The following is a 24,173-nucleotide window of genomic DNA, read 5'->3' as shown; positions in this document are numbered from 1 at the left end:
TATAAATTCATATAAAATTATAAAAGCCCTGGTGGTCCAGTAGTTAAGATTTGGCATTCTCACCACTATGGCCCAGGTTGGTTTCCTGGTCAGGGAACGCCACCAGTCTGGCGGTTGTCATATGTGGCAGTGGCATGTTGCTGTGATGCTGAAAGTTTCAATACCAGCAGGGTCACCCATGGTGGACAGGTTTCAGTGGAGCTTCCAGACTAGACAGACTAGGAAGAAGGACCTGGCCGCCCACTTTCCAAAAAAATTGGCCATGAAAACCCTAAAAATAGCAGCAGAGCATTGTCTGATACAGTGCTGGAAGGTGAGAGGATGGTGCAAAAAGACTGGACAGCGTTCCATTCCGCTGTACACGGGTCGCTAGGAGTCAGAATCAGCTCGAAGGCACTAACGACAACATCAATCCACAGTTTCAAGGAGCTCAACAAACCACAAGCAGGGCAAACAAAAAGAAAATCATAAAAGGCTCATGACAATAACATTGCTGAAAACCAGAGATATAGATAAAATCTTAAAAGCAGACAGAGAAAAATGATACATTACATACAGAGAAACAAAGATAAGAATGACCATGGACATCTCATTAGAACTTAAATAAGCCAAGAGACAAGGGTAAATCATTAAAATACTGAAAGAAAGCCTGTCATTCATAATTCTATATCCAGTGAAATGATCCATTCAACATGAAGCAAAGATAAAGAATGTGTTTAGGGGAAAAAAAAGCTAGGATAATTTATTGTTAGCAGACATAGATACAAAAAATGTTAGAAGTTCTGTAGCAGAAGGAATATACCAGATGGAATGAAGAGCTCCAGAAACGGTAAATATAACATAATTTTTCTTGATGGTTTTTAACTTCTTTATAACTTAATTGACTATTTAATGTAAGATACTGTGAAATAATAAGAAATATATATATATAGATAGATAGATAGATAGATATCTATATATATCTCTATATATTGGTCTCTGTCCTCTGTGCCTGCTACTATTTGGCCTTTGTTCCTGGTTCCTGACACAGAGATCCTACAACCCTTGTCACTTCGTGAGTGAAAGGAGCGTCCGACACAGAGTTCCTAAATCCCTCGGAACTCCCTGGGTGATGAAGCTTGGAACTTGCAGTTCCTAGGCCTAGTCCTCTGGAGAGAGGGGAGGGGCTGGAAAATGAGTTAATAATTGATCATGCCCACGTGATAAAGCCGCCATAAAAACTCCTGAAGCACAGGAATCGGAGAGCTTTGGGGTTGGTGAACACTCCCAGGTGCTGGGAGGCTGGTGCAGCCCACCTCTACGGGGCAGAAGCTCCTGTGCTGGGGACCCTCCCAGACCTCGCCCTACGTATCTCTTCATTTGGTGGTTCAGCTGTACCCTTTATTACATCCTTTATGAGAAACTGGTAAGTGTAAGTGTTTCCCTGAGTTCTGTGCCATTCTAGCAAATTATTGAACCTGAGGAGGGGCCATGGGAACCCCGATTTATAGTTGGTTGGTCATAAGTACAAGTGACACCCTGTAAGGACATAGAAGATTTGAGCCAACGCTACTAATATGTTTGACCTAATTGGTAAGTATATATAGAACAACACCACCAGTAACTAGAGAATATACATTCTTTTCTAGAGCACATGGAACATTTACTAAACTGGTGCTGTGCCAAGCCATAAAACAAGTATCAACCAGTTTCTAAGGACTGAAGTTATATACATAGTATGTCATCTGACAACAGTGAGATTAAGCTAGAAATCAATAACAAAAAATATAACTGGAAAATCTTGAAAAGATTAGAAATTAAGCAATATTTTTCTAATAGCCTATAGATCAAATAAAAAAAACCAATTTAAAGTGATAGATGATAAAACATGGCATAACAAAATGACTAAGATGCAACTAAAGCAGTAATGAGAGGGGAATTTAGAGCTTTAAATGTACACATTACACAAAAGAAAAGTTGAGAATTAATGCTCTGAGATCTATTTCAAGAAGCTGGAAAAAGAACCACCAATTGAACCTACCGACACTAAAAGGAAGAAAGCAATCAAGGTAAGAACAGATTATGAAAGACAATAAAGGCAAAGCAGAAATAAAATAGAAAATTAACAAAGCAAAAGTTGGGTCTTTAAAAAGACAAATAAATTTGATAACTCCCCAAGAAGAATTATTAAGAAAAAAGAGACAGAAAACACAAATTACCAATATTGGGGACAAAATGTCCTACAGAGTATTAAAGGGAGCCATTATATAAACTATTTTACGAAGCTAAATTTGAAAGTTTAGATAAAATAGACAAATTTATTAAAAAACACACAACTTACCAAAACTGACATAAGAAGAAATAGAAAATCTGAATAGTTATATATCTATTAAAGAAACTGAATCCATAATTAAAATCATCCTACAAAGAAAATTCTAGGCTGGATTACTTCATTTATGTCAAAATGTTTAAAAAAGAAATAACACCAATGTTAAAAAAAACCCCAAACAACCAAAAACCTCTTTCAGAGAATAGAAAAAGGTGGAACATTTCACAACTTGTGATACAAGGCTACCATAAGTTTGATACCAAAACCTGACAAGGATATCACAAGAAAGGAAAACTTTAGACCAATAGCTCTCATGAATATAGGTGTAAAACTACTAAAAACAATTAGCAAAGCCAATACATTGACACATAAAAAGATAATACATTATGACCAAGTTGGGTTTACTCCAGGAACACAATAATGGTTTAATATTTTCAAATATATACAAAAATTCAATGTAATTCAGTACATTATTGGTTAAAGTAAAGAAAAAAAAGATTATCTCACTAGATGTAGGAAAAGCATATGACCAAATTTATCGTTATTCGTGATAAAAACTGATAGTAAGCTAGGAATAGAAGGGAATATAATCCCTCTGAAACTGGGGGAAACGACAATGATATACACTCTTACCACTCCTATTTAGCATTGTATAGGACGTCCCAGGCAGTACAAAAAGGCAAGAAAATTAAATATAAGGTATACAAACCAGAAAGGAACACGTCAAACTGTCTTTATTTGCAGACAACATGATCATCTACATAGAAAAATCCCACAAAAAAGCTCTAGAGTAATGAGTTTAGCAAGCACAATATAAAAATCAATTGTATTTCCATATATTAACAATGAGCGGGGCTGGCCCTGTGGCCAAGTGGTTAAGTCCCTGCGCTCCGCTTTGGTGCTCAGGGTTTCCCCAGTTCAGATCCTGGGTGTGGACATGGCACCGCTCATCAGGCCATGCTGAGGCAGCATCCCACATAGCACAGCCAGAAGGACCTGCAACTAGAATATACAACTGTGTACTGGGGAGCTTTGGGGAGAAGAAAAAATAAAAAAAGATTGGCAACAGATGTTAGCTCAGGTGCCGATCTTTAGAAAACAAAAAACAACAATGAAAACAATTGAAAATCAAAATTAAGAAGGCCATTCCATTTACAACAGTAACAAAAAAATGCAATACTTACAGGAAATATTTAATAAAATAAGTGTAGGACCCACACAGAGAAAACGAAAAACCCTAAGAGAAATTAAAGAAAAACTAAATAAATTCAGAGATAGTCCCTCTTTATGGATTGAAAGACTCAGTAGGTGTCAATTCTTCCCAAATTGATTTATAGATTAAAAACAATTCCAATCAAAATTCCAGCAGGCTTATTTGGTAAAAATTGACAAGGTAATTCTAAAATTTATATGGAAACACAAGATCTAGAATCCAAAATCATTTTTAAGAACAAAATCAGAGGACTCCCACTACCTGAATTCAAGATTTACTCTAAAGCTACAGTAATCAAGAGAGCATGCTACTAGTGTAAGGATAAACCTATACACAGGTCAATGGGACAGATTAGAGCACAGAGATAAACCCACACATATACGGTCAACTCACTGTTTATAAAGGTGCCAAAATAACTCAATGAGGAAGAAGAGTCTTTTTATTTTTTTATTTTTTTTAAAGATTTTATTTTCCCTTTTTCTCCTCAAAGCCCCCCAGTACACAGTTGTGTATTTTTAGTTGCGGGTCCTTCTAGTTGTAGCATGTGGTATGCTGCCTCAGCATGGCCTGATGAGCGGTGCCAGGTCTGCGCCCAGATCTGAACTGGCGAAACCCTGGGCCACCCAAGCAGAGCGAGCAAACTTAACCACTCGGCCACGGGGCTTGCCCCAAGAAGAGTCTTTTTAATGAGTAGTGCTGACAACTGGATGTCTATAGGCAAAAACAGTTGACTTTTATTCACTACAAAAAGTTAATTAGAATTGGATTATAGACCTAAGCCTGAAAGCTGAAAACTACAAAACTTCTGGGAGGAAACATAGGAGAAATTCTTAGTGACTTTGGGTTTAGCAAAGATTTCTTAAATATAACTCAGATCATAAAAGAAAAAAATTAATAAATTTATCTTCATCACATTAAAAACTTCTCTTTTTTTAGAAGATGCTGTGATGAAAATGAAAAGACAAACCACTAACTGGGAGAAAATATTTGCAAACCCATATCCGATAAAGGATTTATATCCAGAATTTTTAAGAGCTCTGCCTAAATGGAGGATTATTGTGTGTTCTTAGACTGAAAGACTCAATATCCTAAAGCTATCAAACGTCTCTACATTAATCAATTAAAAACTGTATCATTTATAACTGTACCCCAAAAACCAATCAAATACCTGGAAATACATCTCATGAAAATTGTGCAAGATCTCTACAACTACAAAACATTGACAGAAATTGAAGAAGACATCAAGGATTTATCATGTCCATGGATTTGAAGACTCAGTATTGCAAAGATGCTAATTCTCTCCAAATTTATCTATAGATCCAATATAATCCCAATCAAATGTCCAGAAAATATTTTTGTGGAAATTGATGGATTGATTCTGTAAGTCACATGGAAATACAAAAGGCCGAGAACAGCCAAGACATCTTGAAGAAGAACAAAGTGGAGGATCTACCCCAGACCATGAAGATTTATCATAAAACCGCATAATGGAAACAGGGTGACTCGGGTGCAAGGACAGACAAACCACTGGAACAGGACAGAAGGTCCAAAAACAGACCCGCCTGATTTATGACAAAAGTACCACTACAACGAAGTGGGTGGAAAAGATGGCCTTTAAATAAATGCTGCTGAATCGACTGGATAACAATGGGGAGAAAACCAGAATACACAAAATACAGAATACACAAAAACTTATCCTAGTTTGGTCATAGACTTAATTGTGAAAGGTAAAATAATAATGCTTCTATAACAGTGTTGTCCAATAGAAAGATAATATGGGTTCTATATGTAATTTACAATTTTCTAGTAGCCACATCAAAAAATGTAAAAAGAAATAGATGAAATTAGTCTTAATCACATATTTTCTTTAGCCCCAAATTTCAAAAATATGATCATTTCAACATGTAATCAATATAAAAATTATTGAGATATTTTACATTATTTCATTCACACTAAGTTTTCAGAACCTGGTGCATATTTTATACTTATAGAACATCCCTGTTTTGATGGTAATTTTTTTTTTTTAATGAGGAAGATCATCACTGAGCTAACATCTGTGGCAATCTTCCTCTATTTCGTATGGGATGCTGCCACAGTATGGCTTGATGAGTGGTGCTAGGTCCATGCCTGAGATCCGAACCTGTGAACCCTGGGCTGCCGAATCGGAGCATGCAAACCCAACCACTATGCTCCCTATCTAGAGGCCAGCCCCTAGATGATAAATTTTTAATGGCTAAAGTGAGGTGTAATTCTATCAAAAGCAAAAAGTTCTGTTTAATAGAAAAACATTTTACTATGCTTCAGTTTTTAATTTAAATTCATCAACATTAAATAAAATTAAACATTCAGTTCCTCAGTCACACTAGCCATATCTCAAGTGTGAAACAGCGGCTACCATAGTGGATGGCACAGTTCTACAAGGTAACACAGAACAACATCTTTATGACCTCAGCGTAGGGAAAGATTTCATAAACAAGATGCAAAAATCAATAACATTAAAGGAAAATATTGATAAACTTGGCTTCATTAAAATAAGTACTTCTGTTTATCAAAAGACTCCTTTAGAGACTGAAAAAGTGAGCCAAAGAGTGGGAGACGACATTTACAATACACTCATCTGACAGAAAGCTTATATCCAGAATCCACACAGAGTACACATAAATAAGGGCTGACTACACAGTGAAAGTGTGGGCGGAAGACTTGGAGAGAGACGTCCTACAAGAGAATCTCTAAATAGGCATGTGAAAACCAGAGTGACATCATTATCAGGTAAATGCCGATTAAAACCATAACGAGATACCATTATACCTCCATGAAAATGGAGACATCGAAAAACAAAACAAAACTGAGACTATCAAGTGTTGGCAAGGATGTGGGTCAATGGGAGCTCTTGTTTCCTGCTCTTGTATTCCTGTATTCTTGTATTCTTGTATTCCTGGAGGGAATATACATTGGTACAACTGCTTTGGAAAACTGACGGTATCTACCAGAGTAAACCACACGCACCTACCCCAGGACCCATCAATTCAGTCCCAGGAGTACACAGACGGAGGCTCTCTCCGTGAACAAACTCTAGCCAAGCTCCTCGGAGCCCTCTCCTCGACTCGGCCTCAACCTTGGCCGATAAAAACTACAGGCTCTCAACATAAATTATTCAGTACACCCACATCTTCCTGCATTAGAAGACTCAACCACTAACATAGTTTCTAGCAGCTCAAGGCTGCATCCCGAAGATGACCCTCGCCCCCCTTACAGCACCGGCCTGAGAAAGCTCAAGGCTGACAACAGAATTCACTGTTTGTTCTGGCCAACACCTGACAGAGGCCCCAGATCACCCTTTCCTGGGGCAGTTACTGAAAAGGGCTTACAATTGTGAATCCTCCCTCTGTCCCCTTGAGATGTATACGTATCTCCTACCACTCAGGATTGTCTTTCTCGAGAACCCGCAAGCCAGTCCTTTAAAATGCCAATCATCAGGAAGGACAGGCTCTCTGTCTCCCAGTCTCTGTGGGAGGATAGAAACCTACCTCCAATAACTGCCAGCCAGAAGACACAGCTCTTACATTGACCGCTCTTCGTAATTTTTCACTTCCCTGAACTACTGAGCCTCTGCTCACCCCCCGCCCTCCTCCCTCATTCTTCATGTCAAACACTCAGCCATCTCTGTAAAAATCAGAGCTGAGTTCAGTTCACACTGGACTCTCTCTCCTATGGCAATAGTATATTACCAGTTAAAATCTGTCCTTACCACTTTAACTAGTATCCAGCTTTGCTTATCTTTGACAATACCCAACAGAAAGCATATGCATAAGAGTGCTCAAAGCAGCATTACTCACAATAAAAACAACTGAAAACAACCTAAGTGCCCAGTGACAGAACACACAAATCAATTGCGGCATATTCAGACAATGGACTAAAATGTGGCAATGGGAAAGATGAACCCCTGCTGCACGTCACAGCTTGAATGCCCCCTCCCATAGCGTTTAGTGAAAATAGCCAGGCATAAAAGAGTACAGACTTGTGTTAGTTTTCTATTGTTGTGGAAGCAATTTATACAAATTTTATTTGTATAAAATGGGCACTGGTAAGTGTTTGAAATTAGTTTATGCCCCTAAGTAAAATTTAGCAGCTTACAATAGCACCCAGTTATTATCTCGCAGTTGTATAGGTCAGAAGAGCAGGCATGGTTCAACCGGGTCCTCGCAAAGCTGCAACTAAGGTGCCCTCTGGGCTGGAGATGCATCTAAAGCTCAGGGTTCTCTTTCAGTTCATTCAGGTTGTGGGCAGAATTCAGTTCCCGGTAGTTGCAGGACATGGTTCCATTTTCCTGCTGCTGTCAGCTGGAGGTCAGTCTTAGCTCCTAGAGGCCTCCTGTTCACAGACCTGCTCACAATGCGACAGTTTTCTTCTTCAGGCCAGCAGGATCCTGTACTTCTCACCTTCAAATTTCTGACTTCAGGAAGGGCCCAGTTCTTGTTAAGGGCTCACTCAATTAGGTTAGGCCTACCCAGGGTAATCTCCCCTTTGATTAACTCAAAGTCAATTGGTTTGGAACTTAATTACATTTGCACAATCCTGTAACGTAATCACAGGAGTGAAATCCATCATATTCACATTCCCACCATACTCAAGAGGACGAGATTAACCAGGGCAAGTACACTGGGGACAGGAAGCATGGGGCCCTCTTAGAATTCTGCTACCACAGTACTGAATGATTCAATTTTTATAAAGTCGAAAAACTGCAAAGGTAACCTAAGAAGATAGGAGGCAGATGGTAAGCACTTCTGCTGGGTGGCACGTATATTTGGGAGGGAGTATGAGGGCAGCTTCTGAGTGCTGGTAAAGTTCTGTATCTTGATTTCAGAGGTGATGACACAAATGTGGACTTTGCAAAAATTCATCAGCTGCGTACTTAATATTTGTGTACTTTATGTATTTTATAGCGTAATAAAAAAGTTTACACAAAAATTAAAAAGAGGTTCTCAGGGTGCCTTGTTTAATTATACACAAGAATAATAATTAGCATTAAAATTTTATTTGTATGAAATGGGCACTGGTAAGTGCTTGAAATTAGTTTATGCCCCTAAGTAACTCAAACTCTGAGAAGTTTATATACACTATTAATTTACCTGGAAAGTTGTGTTGTAACCATAAGAAAAATTAAATTTCAGCCTGCTCTTATTCAAGTGATCATAAACTCCAGGTTATTTCCATTTGAATAAGTTTTGAAAGTTTGTCACTTTCAATCTGAATACTGTTTTCTCTCTCTATTGCATGGAAGTGTGCACTCACATGTTAAATGTGGAGAGAGCAGTTGTCAGTGTGTGCGTGTGTGTGTTTGTGTGTGTGTGTTCTGTGGGCTGGGCAGAGGCAGGGAAATAAAAGGAAACGAACGGGCCTAATCTGATAAAGTAGGTAAAACCTTTACATCCTTAGGAAGCTGACCTGAGAACACCTGAGGGCAACACAGTGCTCTTCTCTGAGATGGCCCACGCACCACAGCAGTGCCCCCTTAGTTGCAGTTTTCCTTTCCATGGTTTTGGTTACCCGTAGTCAGGTGAAGTCCAAAAATATTAAATGGAAAATTCCAGAAACAGAAAGTTCATGAGTTTTAAATTGCACCCTGTTCTGAGTAGTGGTATGAAATCTCATGCCGTCCCACTCTGTCCCCCTTGGGACATGAATCATTCCTCTGTTGGATCCCTAACCACAAACACTGTCTGCTCCTAACATCCAACCATCAACATTGTCATGGCTCCATGATCCTCCTTCTGGCGTACTGTCAGAAGGTCGACAGTAGCCTAATGTTACATCACAATGTCTACCTCATTCATTTCACTTCATCTCATCATGTAGGCAATGAATCATCTCACATCATCACAACAAGGGGGAGGACAGTACAATAAGATATTTTGAGAGAAAGATCACATTCACATAACTTTTATTATAGTATACTGTTATAATTGTTCTATTTTTAGTTATTGTTGTTAATCTCTTGCTGTGCCTAATTTATAAATGAAACTTTATCATAGGTATGTATGTATAGAAAAAAATGGTATTATAGGGTTTGGTACTATGCACGGTTTCAGGCACCCACTGGTGGTCTTGGAACACACGCCCCACAGATAAGGGGGCACTACTGTATTTCCAGAGCTGGTCAGCCTTAACCTAATTCCATTATCTACACTCCCATTCTATTCCAAGCCAAAGAAGTTGCACCATTTCCTAACGAACATAGAGGAATGCAGCTGTCCATGATAAGAAAATCAGGAAGACATGTTTACCCTAACTTATTGTAATCAGCACATACAGACGTCAAATAAATGTGATATATATGAACTAAAGGCCAATCTTACCTATGAATTTGATGCAAAAATCTTAAATATTAGCCAACAGAGCAGAAAAGTATATAAAAATAATAAGACATCACAACCTAGTGGTATTTATTTCAGCAATACAAGGATGGTTTGATATCAGTAAACCTATTATATAATTTATAATATTAATCAAACTAAGGAGAAAAAATCATACAATCATCTCAAAGGTGCTGAAATGATGTTTGATAAAATTCAATATCCATTCATGATTAAAAATACTTTTAATAAAATAGGACTAGATGTCTATTTCCTTAAAATGATTAAACATATCTGGGTCAACCCAGAAGCCAGCATCATGCTTAAGTGGGAAAACATTATTCTCCTTAATAAGATGCATTCTCATTAAGGTTAGGAATGTAATGAGAAAATCATTATCACTACTTTTATTTAATATTGTTCTGGAGATTTTGAAATACAAAGAAACCAATAAAACATATAATTAGAGGTACATAGCTTAAAAAAAGAGAGAAAATTGTCATTATTTGCAGATGTTATGATTGTATATTTAGGGAGGACCCAGGAGAAACCATTGAAAAGCTTTTACAAGCAAAGAAAATTCAGTAAAATGGATAGGTGCAAAACTACTATAGAAATCAATAAATTTCATACACAAACAACAGTGGGAAGATAAAATGAAAAAGATCTTATTTACAACAGCAACAAAATCTAACATACCTATTAATAAACAATAAACATGCAAGCCCTATATGATGTAAAGTTGAGAATATTCCAGAGGCTCACGAAAAAAGATTAAAGCAAATGGAAAGGCAATTCATAGCATAAGGTTGTCAATTCTTGCCAAGTTAGTTTGTAAACTTATTAAGTGCTCACAGGATTTTTTCTGTACATAGTCAAGTTAATGCTAAGTTCACATAGAATATCAAAAAAGCAGAAAGAGCCAGAAAATTTTCGAAAGAGACGATCAAAAATGGAATAATTGTCCTACAGATAGTAAAATATATAAATTTTAAAAGATATAAATACATAAAGCAAAATAATTAAAACAGCATGGTACTGAGATATAACAGAGAACTCAATAGGATATAATAGATGGTATGGAAATCAGTCCAAGTACATGAATGCGATATACGATAAAAGACGTCATTTCACATAAGAGAGGAGAAAGATGGATTATTCACTACATTATTGTAGGATAACCAGGGAGACTTGTTAAACGAAAAGAAGTTGGATCCATATCTCACATTTCTACTCGGATAATTTCTTGATGTAAATATTTAAATGTAAAAAACTCAAAAACAAACAAGGGACTAAAAGAAACTAAGAAAATTCTTCTGTAAACTTGGAAGAAGCGCTTTCTGAATTCGTATATACAATACAAAGCCTGGAAGCTGCAAAATAAAAATTGCTTACGACTACAGTATAAAAACGAAAATTTTATCTGACAAAAACCACCATAAACAAAGTTTAACAAAGTTAAAGACAAACAAGAAACTGGGAAAAGTATTTGTAATTCATACCACCAAAAAAGGGCTTCGTTTCCCTTTTAATAGAGTCCCTATGTATCATTAACAAAATACCAACAACCTAACAGAAAGCTAGATAAAGGACAGAAACAACAGTCCACAGAAAGCAAATACACGTGACTCTTTAATATCTAAAAAGATGCTCAATCACCTATCAGATTGGTAAAGATTAAAAAAAAGTGGGGTAACACACTGGTTAGGCAGGCACAGAAAGAGCACTCGCGCTTTGCTCCTGGGAGTAGGAACCGCCATCACTTTGATGGAGGACAATTTGGCAATATCTATCAAAATTCACAATTCCTATGTCCCTTGTTCCTGCATTTCCCTTCTAGGAATTTATCCTACAGATAAATTCACACATAAACCCAACGGCCTACATCCTCAGCTAATTATGGCAGCACTGTTTGCACCAGCAAGAGACTTGAAGTAAACTTTCCATCCAAGGGGACAGGCCACGTCAATTGTGGTGCAGCTGTGAAACAAAACGGGCCGCTCTTTATGTGCTGATACAGAACGATCTCCAAAACAAAAGTAAAAGGACAACAAAAAGTGCATGCGATCTGCTAGCACGCTCCAATTGCGTAAAAAAGAAGGAAAGAATACAATATGCAAATTTGCTCTTATATGCATAAATGTTGTCTGGAAGAACGCCTAAGAAGCAGACAATAATATCTGTCACCAGGGTTAGGACCTGATGGCTCAGGGACAGAGAAGGGAGATAGGACTACTCATTTTGTGCCTTTTGTACCCTTTTATTTTGAACCATGTGAATGTATTATCAAAAAATGCACAACACATTAAAGTCTACAATGTGCTATAAAGGGCACAGTTATGCTCCAGCCTGTCCAGGCTTATCCTGAACTTGGCTGAAACAAAGTCTCATGTTAATATACATAGCTTTTCGATTAAGGCACCAAAGGAGAGAAGTAATTTTTTACTTGAAAACTAAAGTTTCAAAATAAAAGTTAAATAAGGAAATAAAAAGTTTAAAAAACCAAGAAAAAGTTGCACAACCATAGGAATAGCAGAACTGCAGTTTGTTTAAAGCAATCAAACGAATGCCAACAACAAAAAAGAAATCACAGGAGCGTTTAACTAAGGACATGTCCCAAAACTTTGGTGCGGAGGAGGGGGTGAGAGAATTTATACATGTTTTTTCAGGTTTTTCTGTATTGCTGATTTATTCTGATTCTTTGATGTATTCATTAATTTCATAATTTAAAAAATTATAATCAGATTTAAATATTAAAAAGTCTAAGGTTCCATTGGTAACCAAATACATATAAATATATTTAAGCTAGTAATAAAAAAATATAAGGCGTCATTTTTTGACTAGCAATATAGAAACATTCAGAAAATACTCAATGCAAGTGACAATGGTGAAAAAGGGACTCTCATACATTAGTGGTAGAGTATAAATGGGTACCCTTCCTTTGCTTTGATTGAAATTTACAACATGTAGTTATAAGAAATAACAGTCCCTGTATCCTCTGCCCATACTGTTCTCTTTTAAAAAGCAATTTGTCAGTATAAGTTAAGAATCTTAAAAATATTCACATTTTTTCACCCACTAACCTCATTTCTTGGAACCTATCCTAAAAAAAGATAATTCTAAAGGAAAGAAAAAGCTATATGCATAAAATTGTTCATCAGTACCCTATATAAAATATAAATATATTTGTATATGTCATTTACGTATACACACATATCTATAAGAAATAGTTCATTAAGTGATAACATACCCACTACATAGAATATTCCACAGCCATGAAATCACAGTTTTGTAGACTATGAGATAACTAGCTTAATATTTATGATATAATGTTGACTAAAAAAAGATACCAAATTTTACATACAACTTAGTAAAAAATATTCATACAGAGAATGAGTGGGAAAGTGGTGGAATTATGGTTGATTCTTGGTCTCTTTCAAAACTTCTATAATATAATTTCAAATTTAATTTTTTCAGATTTTTTCAAGTTTTCCTACTTTTGTCAGAATTTAATTTGAGAAGGAAAATGAAGTGAAAGGGGCTTGCTTGTTAATCCAGTAAGGCTAACTAACCGGCCAGCATGAACTGTAGACTTTTGTCAGGAAAGAGCCACTTACTTGCGTCTCCACCTGGAGGAGGAGGATGGCCCCTCTGGCCCAGCCCGGCGCTACTGTAAGGCTGCACCAGCTTCTCCAGGGGCTGGGCACTGTCCACGGGCAGCACCTTGCTCTGGGGGCTGATAAAGACATTCCCAAGGTCCTTTCTTTGTCTGGATTCCTGGAGGAAACTCTCAAAAGATTTGTCTTTGAGTCTGAGGGAGGAAAAGAGTGAGGTTTTTCTCTTTGGAACCCTAGAAGGATCTGGGAAGGTCTCTTGCAAACTCACTTTCTCAAGGAGTGTGGGGACGTCTTCAATCTTGCTGCAGGGTGGGGACACGAGTGCAGGAAACATCGTGGATGCCCGGTTGGGCAAAGGATGGGTGCAGAGGGCAGGGTCAGGAGGGCTAGAGTCCAAGGGCTGGGCAGCCCTGGCAGTCGGGCTGCCCATGGAGAAGAAGGCTGAGGCCCTGCTCGCCATGTCTCTCCTGGGGGACTGCTGGTCCCCGTCTTTACTGGAGCTGGTTTTCCGAAGGCTGAACGAGCGAGTGGAGGTGTACGGCTGGCTGGTGGGCAAAGTCTTTGATTCTGGCTTGGCCCACGCCTTCTTCCCACCTTCAGAGTTGGGGAGGAGGGGCCCCAGGGACCTTCGGATGGCATTTGCTATGAGCCGCAGTGGGGACTTGGGTGGGGACACACTTCGCTCCCTTGGAGTCCGTTCAGCTGGGGTTCCCGTCTTCTGAGTCTCTCTCTGGGCTGGCAGGGTCTCTCTCCCTGCCCGAGGGGGCAGCAAGGGGCAGACTGGTTTCGGCACACAGCTTCCTCTACCATTCTCAGCACTTTTCTGGGGAGGTCGTGCCCCCTCTTCCAGGCGCAAGCTCTGAGGGATGGAGACATTCCAATCCAGCAAGCTGGTCTTCTGCTCCTGAGTGAGCACCAACTTCTTTAAGCCCAATTTCTTCCCCTCTGCAGGCTCCGACCCACCATCATCTCCCCTCCTGGGTCTGGTATGCCCTTCTCCTGCGTCCTCTCCAGCTGGGGGAGGCAGCTCTTGGTCTGGAAAGTACCAGTCTTTCCGTCCAATGGGGTGTAAGCCTCTGTGGATGCTTCTGGAGTCCTCAAGAGGGGCCTCTGCTTCCTGATATCCATCAGAAGCCATCTCTGTAGGGCTGGGTGGCGGGGTACTCAGGGGGCCGTTTCCACTAGGGCTCACCAAGCAGTATTCTGCCCGCTCCAGCACTTGGCCACGAGGCAGATAGAGGGGAATTTCTGTGAGCGCTCCTTGGGCTCTGGCTCGCCTCAGAAAGATTGGGGTGGAAGGACTGAAATGACCTCTCGAGACCTGTGGGAGCCAGTTGTGAGGTGTCCCCTGGAAGGGATGGGCAAAAAACAGCAGTGATTTAGAAATTCTCAGCATTTATTTATATGGGGAGGGCAAATCGGAGCCCACATCCCTCTCCCTTTCTCTCTCCAGATCTGGGTACTGAAAGTCAAGAATTCTGCACAGGATGATTTTAGAGGGTTGCTGTCCATTCTAAGTGGCCGCCTTGGGACCTGCTGGGATCTGTCCGGAGCCCCCATGTTACCACTGATCATAGGCTTTTCTGGGTCCTGGATTAGGTGGGTAGGAAGCCAGAAGAGAAGGCAAAGGAATTTACAAGGCCTGAGGCCAGTGAGGCAGGGCTGTCCTGGCCCTGTGGGTGGCCAGGCACGTGGGAAGGACAGGTCCCCTGTGGCTGGCTCAGCCATCGTCCCTAGTAATGGGTACATTCTACCCACAGGTATGTTTCTCCAACAACTAAGAAACCAAGGCTTCTTCCTTGGAGACTGTTAAGGTAAGGAGAGACAGTTACCTTTCTGGGCTGGAGCTGTGGTGGCAGAAGGATGGCTTTTAGGACATTCCAACGACCCTTCTAAACCTGACTCATGCCTCACACCGTTGAGAAAGTAGCCATTTCTAGCATGCAGGAAGTCAGCCCTTGGCAAAGGAAGAAGTGAGTGGACTCTAGAAGGAGCGGCTGTGCCCTGCAGAGGGCTTGGGAGCCCAAGGGCAGGTCATGGGTGGCGGCTTCATGGGAGCGAGCACTTTTCTGTCTTGTGCACTCTACTTGCCAGGGCCTAGAACAGGGCCTGGCAGGTAACAGAGGCTTGATCAACTCATTCTGAAGGCAACAGTCCAACCCGGCAGATCTCCTGACGCCATGTTCTATTCAAGGGGGCTGTGCTTCCAAGGCTCTCAGCTGCCACCAAAGGCACTCTGAGTTCTGGGCCTGCCCTCCTTCGGCTGCAGCTCCTCAACGCCCTCCGTGAGGTCCTTAAGGGCAGAGCACATGTCCTAGCACCTCTGTACCCCACAGTCCTGCCCAGAGTCTGTACCCCATAAAGTTTGGTGAGGGAGGGAGGAAGCGAGTGGCTGGGGCCTCAGGGGTGGCTGAGAGGCAGCAGGATGAGCTTTCACGAAAAGGACACATGAAGAAGGTCCGTGCTGGACTCTTGACAGAGCATCTCTCTGCCCCAGCTTTGCACTTGGGGTGACCTAAGAGTGCTAAGAACCAGAGTTCAGTGTGGAAGTGGGCGGAGGACAGGAAGCCCACCTTCCTAACACCTGCCCAGGGCCCTGAGGGGCACTCACCTGAGATGGGGGGGAACAGTCTTGAGCATTCCCTGGGATGACGGCTGAAGAAGATGGCAGGGAAGACGAAGGAGAAGACAACGAGGAAGAAAACAGAGAAGGAGGAGATTCCTTTGGAGGCGACGTAGTTCTTTTGTTGTTCACTGGAGTCAAACCTACCACGGAAAGAACATGTTCTCCATTACAAACCTATTATTACCTTAGTTTATCATGAAAAGGGGAGGTTTTCAGTGAAGCTCCAACTCTAAAACCAAAGGCAGGGGGAGGAAGGTGTCGGAAACTGATTCAAGGGCCCCAGTGGGAACGGGTATTGGGAGTGGCGGGCTCCTGGGGGAAAGGAGGTCCTGGGCTGAAAAGTCTGAGAGCCCTTGTGTTTCATACTCATATGAGAAGTTTCCTGAGAGATGCAACAGAGAACCTCCAGGGCGTTTATTAGAAATGGACTTCTCCCTCTAACGTGTCCCCTAAAGCCATCGTGGTTGGGGTCTGGGGCCACATTAAATCACCCAGTCCATCAAGCTTCTGAGGCCTCTGCCCACAAGATGCGGACCCTTAGTGGCGGGTGTGGACAGGACAAGCAGTCACCACCAATGAAGCGACTCTTCCTTCTCACCTGTGCGCTACGGGGCTCTCAGACAAGATGGGCTGGTTGAGGTTTTACAGGGGAGGAGGTTATGATGAGTATCGAGGCACTTGAAGCATATGGAGTGGGGTCTGTGCCAAGCTCCTGTTGGTCAGGGAATAAACGACATGCAGTGTATGTGCTCAGAGTGACATGGGAAAGGAGTGTGGCCGGGGCTCAGAGGACGAGCCTGAGTTTGAGCGGTGGGCGCTGAAATCAGTTAGTAGCTACAGTGGAATGCTGATGGTGGTAGCTGGGAGAGCAATCTCCTTCTGTCTCTCACGAGTGCACGCATGTGCACACGCATGAGCACACAGACACCCCCAGGAACCTGAAATCTAAAATCGCAGGCATTTTGCTTCATATTGGACCATTTCAGACAATCTATCCACAAAGGGATTCAGAAAACGCCATGCTCCCTTTCCGACTTGCCCATTCCGTGTGTGACCCTTCAGCCCAGCTGGCTCTCCCGGGATCCCTCCCAGCACACAGAGGCTGTTCCCCAGACCCTGCCCAGGACCACTGTCTAACCACCGGCTCCTGTCTGACTCCCTGACCCCTGCTTCCGGCCGCTCAGCCGACCCATTCTGATTTCCCTCCAAGGTGTCCAGCCTTCGGATTTCAGCTCGTGTCTTAACACATTCCTCTGGCCTCAGTTTCCCCAAAGCTTTGAGTGAGAGGCTCCTCCTCAGGGACCCACCCAGGCCAGGCCAAACACAAGCCCCACCCCCAGAAGAGTTCCTTCGAGACCCCTTTACACAGGGGGATCAGTATTCTGTCCCGCTTTCCTCCTACACAAAGACAAGCATGTCAGAGAGTGTATCCCAGTCCTGGGCTCTGAAGAGATGGCCACCATGAAAGATGACACATATGGCTGGTGAGCTCCCCGAGGAAGCCCTCAAATGCTTCAGAGGGAAAAGGTAACTCAGGGGAACAGATCCGAGGGTGGCAGGAAGGAGCTGCTGAGAAGAAAGGCCACTGGCTGCCAGGAGTTGATGTGGGGGATGTGGCTGGCCGGCCCGCCTGTCACCCAAACCCCCATCTCAGCCCACAATTAGATGGTTCGAGCCTAAAAAGGCAAAAGTTGTGAGTCAGTCGTTGCCTTGCTTCCTGTCCTGGGCTTGCCAAATTCCTGCCAAATTCCTTCTCCTCCTCTTCCTCGCCAGCCCCCTCACTCTCCTCTCTCTGCCACCTCCGGAGTCAAACTCCTCAACTTGTCTCAGAGTCCCCTCCGCTCAACAGACTGCTTTTCTGTTCCCCCGAGGAGCCCTCCGGGAACCTTCTGACACTGAGCCAGGGACAAGGCTGACAGGAAAGCCTTGGGCTTCACAAGGTCATGACCCGGGAGCTGCTCCCTCTCTTTTTTCTCTAGCCCCCCCATCCCCAGTTAGCGGGGTCTCTGTTCCTCACCCGCGGTCTTCAGGAGAACTCGGGGAGGGTGTGAGGAGATGTGGGAGACAAAACACCTGCCAGTCAAGCCACTGCGAGGAGGGGGTGCTGCCCGGAAGGGGAGGTTGAGGCCTGAGCCGAGCTGAGATGACGGGAAAGCTCATCTGCCTGTGGCCGCTGATGTCTTTGGGTTCCCTCAGGGGATGGTAAGGGCAGCCTGGAACCCCACCTCCTGCACACCCACAGCAGCTGCCCCACACGGAGCAACTGACCTAACCCCTCAGTTTCCTCAGCCAGAAAATGGGAAATCTAGTGCTGCTTCAGGGGAGGGCCAAGCAATAAAGTGGGATAAAGAGAGGTGCCTGGGCAGGCCGCAATGTAAATGCTATGGGCTAAATAAAAATTAATTCCTTTCCCCTTCGTATCCTCCCAAGCACACAAATGGTGTCCACTGAAGGCACTGCTGAACTGCTGACCCGTTCCAGAGGGGGCTGCACACCCAGCCTAGCCAGGATTTCTCTAACTCGTGGGCCCAGGGATGACTCATTCACCAACTCAGATCCCGCTCTGTTGGTCCTTTCTTGTTTTCCTTACTACCTTGACATGGCCCAGCCAGGGCTGCCCTGCCCTCTGCAGGGGCCTGGGTCCTAAGCGCCCTGTCCCTTTGGGCCCCTTTGTGCAAAGAGGGTTGATGAGCAGACCAAGGCCTGGACCGCTGCACCACATCCCACCTGAGTCAGGGGCCTCGTCTCTGAGCCCTCTGGCAACGGTGACCTTTCCCCATGATCCTAGAGGTCATTCCAGTGAGCATGGTCAGCTGGGGAGGGTGCCGATGGCAGTTACATAGCCCCCTCTGCCCTCTCACCTGGCACTGGGGCCAGAACCAGCCTTGATGGGGCCGTGAATGGACAGAGGAGATGGTGCCCCATATTCTGCTCCCCACTGCAGGACCAGCCTTGCCCGTTGGGGTTTCCTTTTGGGCAAAATGAAGATGACCGAAAAGATGGCTCTGGTGGATTTCAGCTCTGGGGGTTTTCACAAAGACTGGGATTCCGGGGAACTGCTTTCCAGAATTTGGAGCTCAGGTAGGCCTGAAATCCTCCCAAGGTCTTGGAGCGCTCTCTAGAGGCGGCAGCCTGCGCAGGCCTGACCTGTGCATTCCATTTTTTCCTGCACTCCGTCCCGTCGGCTTCTTCCTTGGTCTGTTGGTTTGTTCGTTCATTCATTTGGCAAGCGAGCAAGGACTGGGTGCCTCCTCTGGGCCGGGCCCATGCTAGGCACTAGGCCCATAGAAATGATTTGAACTCAAGGTCTGCCCTCAGACCAGCTTTTAGATATGCGTGAGAACCAACACCTGCTACTCCTGGGATAGCTAAAGACACAGCCGGGGTCCCAGAAACCATGCTGCCTGTTAGCAGTCTCCTCTCTCCTGAGCCTCCTCCAGCATCCCCGACCCTGCTGTGAGGGTCCCTGGCCAGACATCCTGCTCTCACCCCAGACTGGGAGCTTCTTGAGGGCAAGGCTGAGCCCCACGTACTGGTGGCACTTGGTAAGGCTGGCTGGAAGCACTGGATGGACTCTGCACCCAGACAGACCCACCCAAGAAGTGGAATTCCTGTCCCCTGTGGAGAGGTTGAAGCAGGGGAGTGAATGAGACGACAAGATGACTGACACGTGGAAAAGGCCTGGCCCAGACCTTTGGTAAATGCTAATTCCCTCCTTCCCCTGGCTCTCACTGCCTGGGGCTGCAAGATGATTCAAGAGTCATTTCAGGCTGTCCCCAGGTGAAGTGGCCTGCCCAGGTGTGCAGCCCTGGTCCAGCTCAGAGGTGCCCATTGTCCCAGCCTGACCCGAGTGAGGCGGGGCCTCACGTCTGGGGGTTGCCAGGAGAATGACTCACTGGCCAGGAGTCAGCGTTGACTCAGAAGGAAGCAGTCAATCAAAGGAGTGCTCTGTTCCAACTGCAACAATGGCTCTTTTTAGAAACCCTTGTCTAACCCAAGGCTTTCCTGGGTCCACCTCTCCTAGAGCAAGGCCCAGAGAGGGAGTGTTGGGGCAGGGGGAGGTGGAAGGCAGCAATGGACTTGGAATCCCATGACGAGTCCATACCCCTCTCTCAGGATCAGGGAGGGAATCCCCGCCCTGTACCCGCTGCCCAGCCAGGAATGTGGCCAGCCCCGGGACGCTGGGCAGCCACGTGCATGCTCACTGCACCCCCTAGTGGGAGCCGGCTGCCTTGGCATCTGCAGCAGGCCCTGGGTCTCACCCAGCCTTGTTCTCCTCTGGGATGCAGGGACCAAGGCCTGCTCAGAAAAAGGAGCAGGGCAGTGTGTGTATGCGCCCACGCGTTTGGCTTCCTTCATCGCTTAGCCCATGATTGCATGAGGTCGTTAAACTGATGCCTTCATCCCAACTGAAAACATACAGAGCTCCTGGGCCTCAGTTTGCTCATCTGTGTTTCAAAAAGCTTGGAGCCGATGATTGCGGAGGCTCTGCCAGGTGCAGCTGTAGAGTTCTAAGGATCTGTGACTCAGGAGTGGGGAGCTGAGGGGAAGGGGAAGCTCCCGGATCCTTTGGAAAATGCTTCCTCTATCAGCAGCCGAAACAGAGTCAACCTAGTATTTCTTTCCTTGCGTCCCACACCCAGGAGGTCAGGTCAGAGGGGACACGTAAGGAAGCGGAACAGCTGCCCCTGAGCTTTACCAGAGGTGGCTGCCCACCCCCACCCCCACCCCCACCCCCACCCCCAGAGAGCTCATGACTCACTCGACTGGAATTTTCTTCTCCAGCTCTGGGATTTGCTGGGAGTTGAGGACTGGAAGCTACTGGCCCTTTGTAGAGCTGTGATGGAAGAAAGAAAAGGGCAGGGGAGGGGGGAGTCTGTTAAATGTGTAGAATAAATAGGGTGTTTTCTCCTAAGGCCCATTTACCAAAAGGTAACAGACTAATGATCACACACTACCATGTGCCTACAATACACCCCTCTAACTTTCCATTCATTCATTCATTCATCAAATAATTATTGAGACCCTGCTATGGGACAGGTGCTGCCCTCTCTCAGAAAATGCCTCAAATTATGAGCCATCATTCTGACTCATCATTAATAAATATACATATGCGTACATGTTTATATGCATACATGTATACATACATGCCCGTATACATGCATGCATGCACACACACTTGTTTGTTTTTAGCAGAGCAGTTCTTCAAAGCTGAAGACTCACATCAGTGTCTCCCACTTGTAACAGATAAGCCGAGCTGCTCTCATTGGAGCCCGGAAGCCGCACACAGCCCTACCCTCGCTCCTCTTCCCCTCGGAGCCCTGAAAACCCTTTGGGAGCCAGTTTTAACTAAACCTCTGGACAATCCATTGTCACGACCCCTCCTCTTAGCCTAGTTCCAATGGAAACACATTTGCAGGACAGTGTGGACTATGTACTGAAGACCCTCTGCCCAGCTGGGCCTTGAGAATTAGCCAAGCAAAATGAATATCACATGCAGAAGAAAATGGGTCTTGGCCATTTAGGGCATGAGAGTGTGCAGTGGGATGCAAATGTACCCCATTCCCATACTGGGCCCCCAGGTATGGCCTCAGGCTCCAGGTCCCTGCGGGGGTTCCATCACAGCCAAGAGAAAGAATGGGGGCGATGCACACCTGAATGCTCGCACAGGTGGGACCAGGAGGCGACGAAGGAAGGAAAGCCCATGGGAGTGATGTGGGTGAGGAAGAAGGGGGCAGGGAGGTTTGAATTCAGGCTTCTCTGAATTCAAGGCTCAGTCTGGCCCAGCCCTCTCTCTCTCTGTAGAAAGTCCTGGATTCTACCCCCTGACAGTGCTCAGAACTGGGCGTCAGCTCTTACCAGCCAGCTAGGGTGCACAGGTGTCAACCACTACCTGGGGGCTTCCTTTCCTCAAGACAAGATCTTCGGCTCCTTAGCTCCCTTCCCACCCTCCCTCCATTTCTAGACACTCTGAGCCTGCTCTATCTGGTGGGTTCCCGTCCCACAGGCCTGCTGTCATAATCAAGCCCATGGGTTGGGACGGACGCAGGGCACAGCCTCCCCACCTCCCCATCACAGGCTGAACCGTCTACCCACAGTTTAGGCCCACCACCCCCACCAAGTGCAGGTGGGGGATTTCCAGGCTGGATGCTTTGCGTAGGGAGAAAGCAGGCCTCCAGCACAGCCACATCCTGCTGACCACAGCTAACCTCTTAGTCACCTACTGGAGAAATTTCTCAAGAAACATACAAGAATGCTTAAAGCTCTTATTGCCTCTCTCCAGCTTTTAACTTTGTGGAATGGAACTTATTAGAAACGGCTAAAATTCATGAGAATTTTCCATCACTGGTGTTTATAGGGCATACATGCACACATTTCTATCACAATAGGAACAATAGGGTGGGTAGTAATAATTTCATCCCGTAATTATGAGCAGCATAAAGCAGGACTCGTTCCATCCTTTTTAGCTTATATTGTGTATCTATTTTATTTATTTATTTTTATTTTAATGGAGCAGAAGGAGCAAGAGGGTGAGTATTGTGCCATAGGGTGCTGATGATATCGTTTTATTGTTACAAACTAGCAGTGTCCTCCATAGGCCATTGGACCATCCCGTTATCAAATTATTGCCAGAAAAAAAATGGATAAATACCAATTTTTCTAAACCAGAATAATTTGGGGGCAGATTGGCCTCCTAACTCTAACTGGATTGTGTCCAAGAACCCAGTGCAATAGACCGATTCGTTGAGTTGCTTGGGCATGCATTTGACAGCTAACTCCTCCAGGCAGGCCTCTGGGAAGCTGCTCTTCCGTGATTCCCAGAGTGTAGGATGGGGCCTCCTGCATGGATGCACTGGGGCGCTCACATAATGTGCAGGCTCTCAGCCCTACTCTAGACCCATTCAACTTGAATCTCTGAGGGTGGGAAGCCAGGAATCTGCCTTTTAAACAAGATTTTTTAAGAACCACAGAATAAGGTGTTTTAGTGGAGCATTGCTGAGCATCTTCTGTGGCCTCGATGACACAGGGCTTCAGTTCTCTTTCAGACCATCATCTCGGGCATGCTCTATGCTAAAGAACTTCGAGGAGGCGATAGGTTCCTGGAGGAGCTATGGAAGTCCCAGAGCCTTTTTTGAAATTGTGGTAAAGTGTATATAACATAAACATTGCCATTTTAATCATTTTTAAGTGTAGAGTTCAGTGGCATTAAGTACATTCACATTGTTGTGCAACCATCACACCATCCATCTCCAGAACTTTTTCCTCATCACACACGGAACCTCTGTACCTCTTAAACAATAATTCGCCATCCACCCTCGTCCCCCAGTCCCTGGCAACTGACATTCTACGTTCTGTCTCTATGACTTGGACAACTCTAGGTGCCTCAGAGAAGTGGAATTGTACAATACTTGTGCTTTTGTGCCTGGCTTATTTCACTTAGCTTAACGACTTTGAGGCTCATCCATGTTGTGGCATATGTCAGAGTTTCATTCCTTTGTAAGGCTGAATAACATTCCATGGTGTGGATATACCATAATTTTATCCATTCACCCATTGCTGGACAACTGGGTCATTTTTCCCTCTGGCAATTGTGAATAATGCAGCTGTGAGCATGGGTGTACAAACCCAGAGACTTTTTAAAGCAATGTCCTGGTCTCGTCTGGCATTCCCTCGGCTCACCTATGAGCCATTTATTCAGGTGAAAATTGTGATTCATGAAGTTCCATAACTCCCACAACATGATGTCAAGCCTACATTATGCGGGAAAGGGATGGACTCCCCATAACCATCAACACAAAACACAACACTTAACTAGGCCAGAGATTCTAACCTTGCAGTGTGGCCTGCCTGATGACCAAAACCATGACGGATGAAGACAAAATCGACAGAAGATTGCTTGAAAGTCGTGCAATCTATCCACTTCTCTGTCTAGTCTATATTTTATTCTGGAACTAAACTGGACTCTCAGAAACAGAATGCTTTGGCCACACTGCCTTTTTCTCTCACCCCAACCCCATCCTTGGGGGAGAACAGCTCTCGTTGCTCACATTTTGCT

The 24,173-nt window shown here is 44.1% G+C and overlaps 1 protein-coding gene across 9 annotated transcripts in view; it reads right to left on the bottom strand.

The window, feature by feature from the left end:
- Positions 1 to 24,173, bottom strand: part of MICAL2 (microtubule associated monooxygenase, calponin and LIM domain containing 2) — a 223,567-nt gene that overhangs the window by 37,656 nt on the left and 161,738 nt on the right. For all 9 annotated transcript variants that reach the window (XR_011441127.1, XR_011441129.1, XR_011441130.1 and 6 more), the window contains 3 exons: positions 20,880 to 20,954; positions 16,103 to 16,257; positions 13,492 to 14,839 (listed from right to left, as the gene is read on the bottom strand). Coding sequence is in view for 6 of the 9 variants with exons in the window: in XM_070274779.1 (XP_070130880.1) it covers positions 13,492 to 14,839; positions 16,103 to 16,257; positions 20,880 to 20,954 (1,578 nt within the window). In the remaining 3 variants the exon portion in view is untranslated. The remainder of the gene's footprint in view (positions 1 to 13,491; positions 14,840 to 16,102; positions 16,258 to 20,879; positions 20,955 to 24,173) is intronic.

Source organism: Equus caballus, chromosome 7, assembly GCF_041296265.1.
Source record: "Equus caballus isolate H_3958 breed thoroughbred chromosome 7, TB-T2T, whole genome shotgun sequence".
In the NCBI taxonomy this organism is placed as follows: domain Eukaryota; kingdom Metazoa; phylum Chordata; class Mammalia; order Perissodactyla; family Equidae; genus Equus; species Equus caballus.
This window is presented reverse-complemented; position numbering and strand designations above follow the sequence as displayed.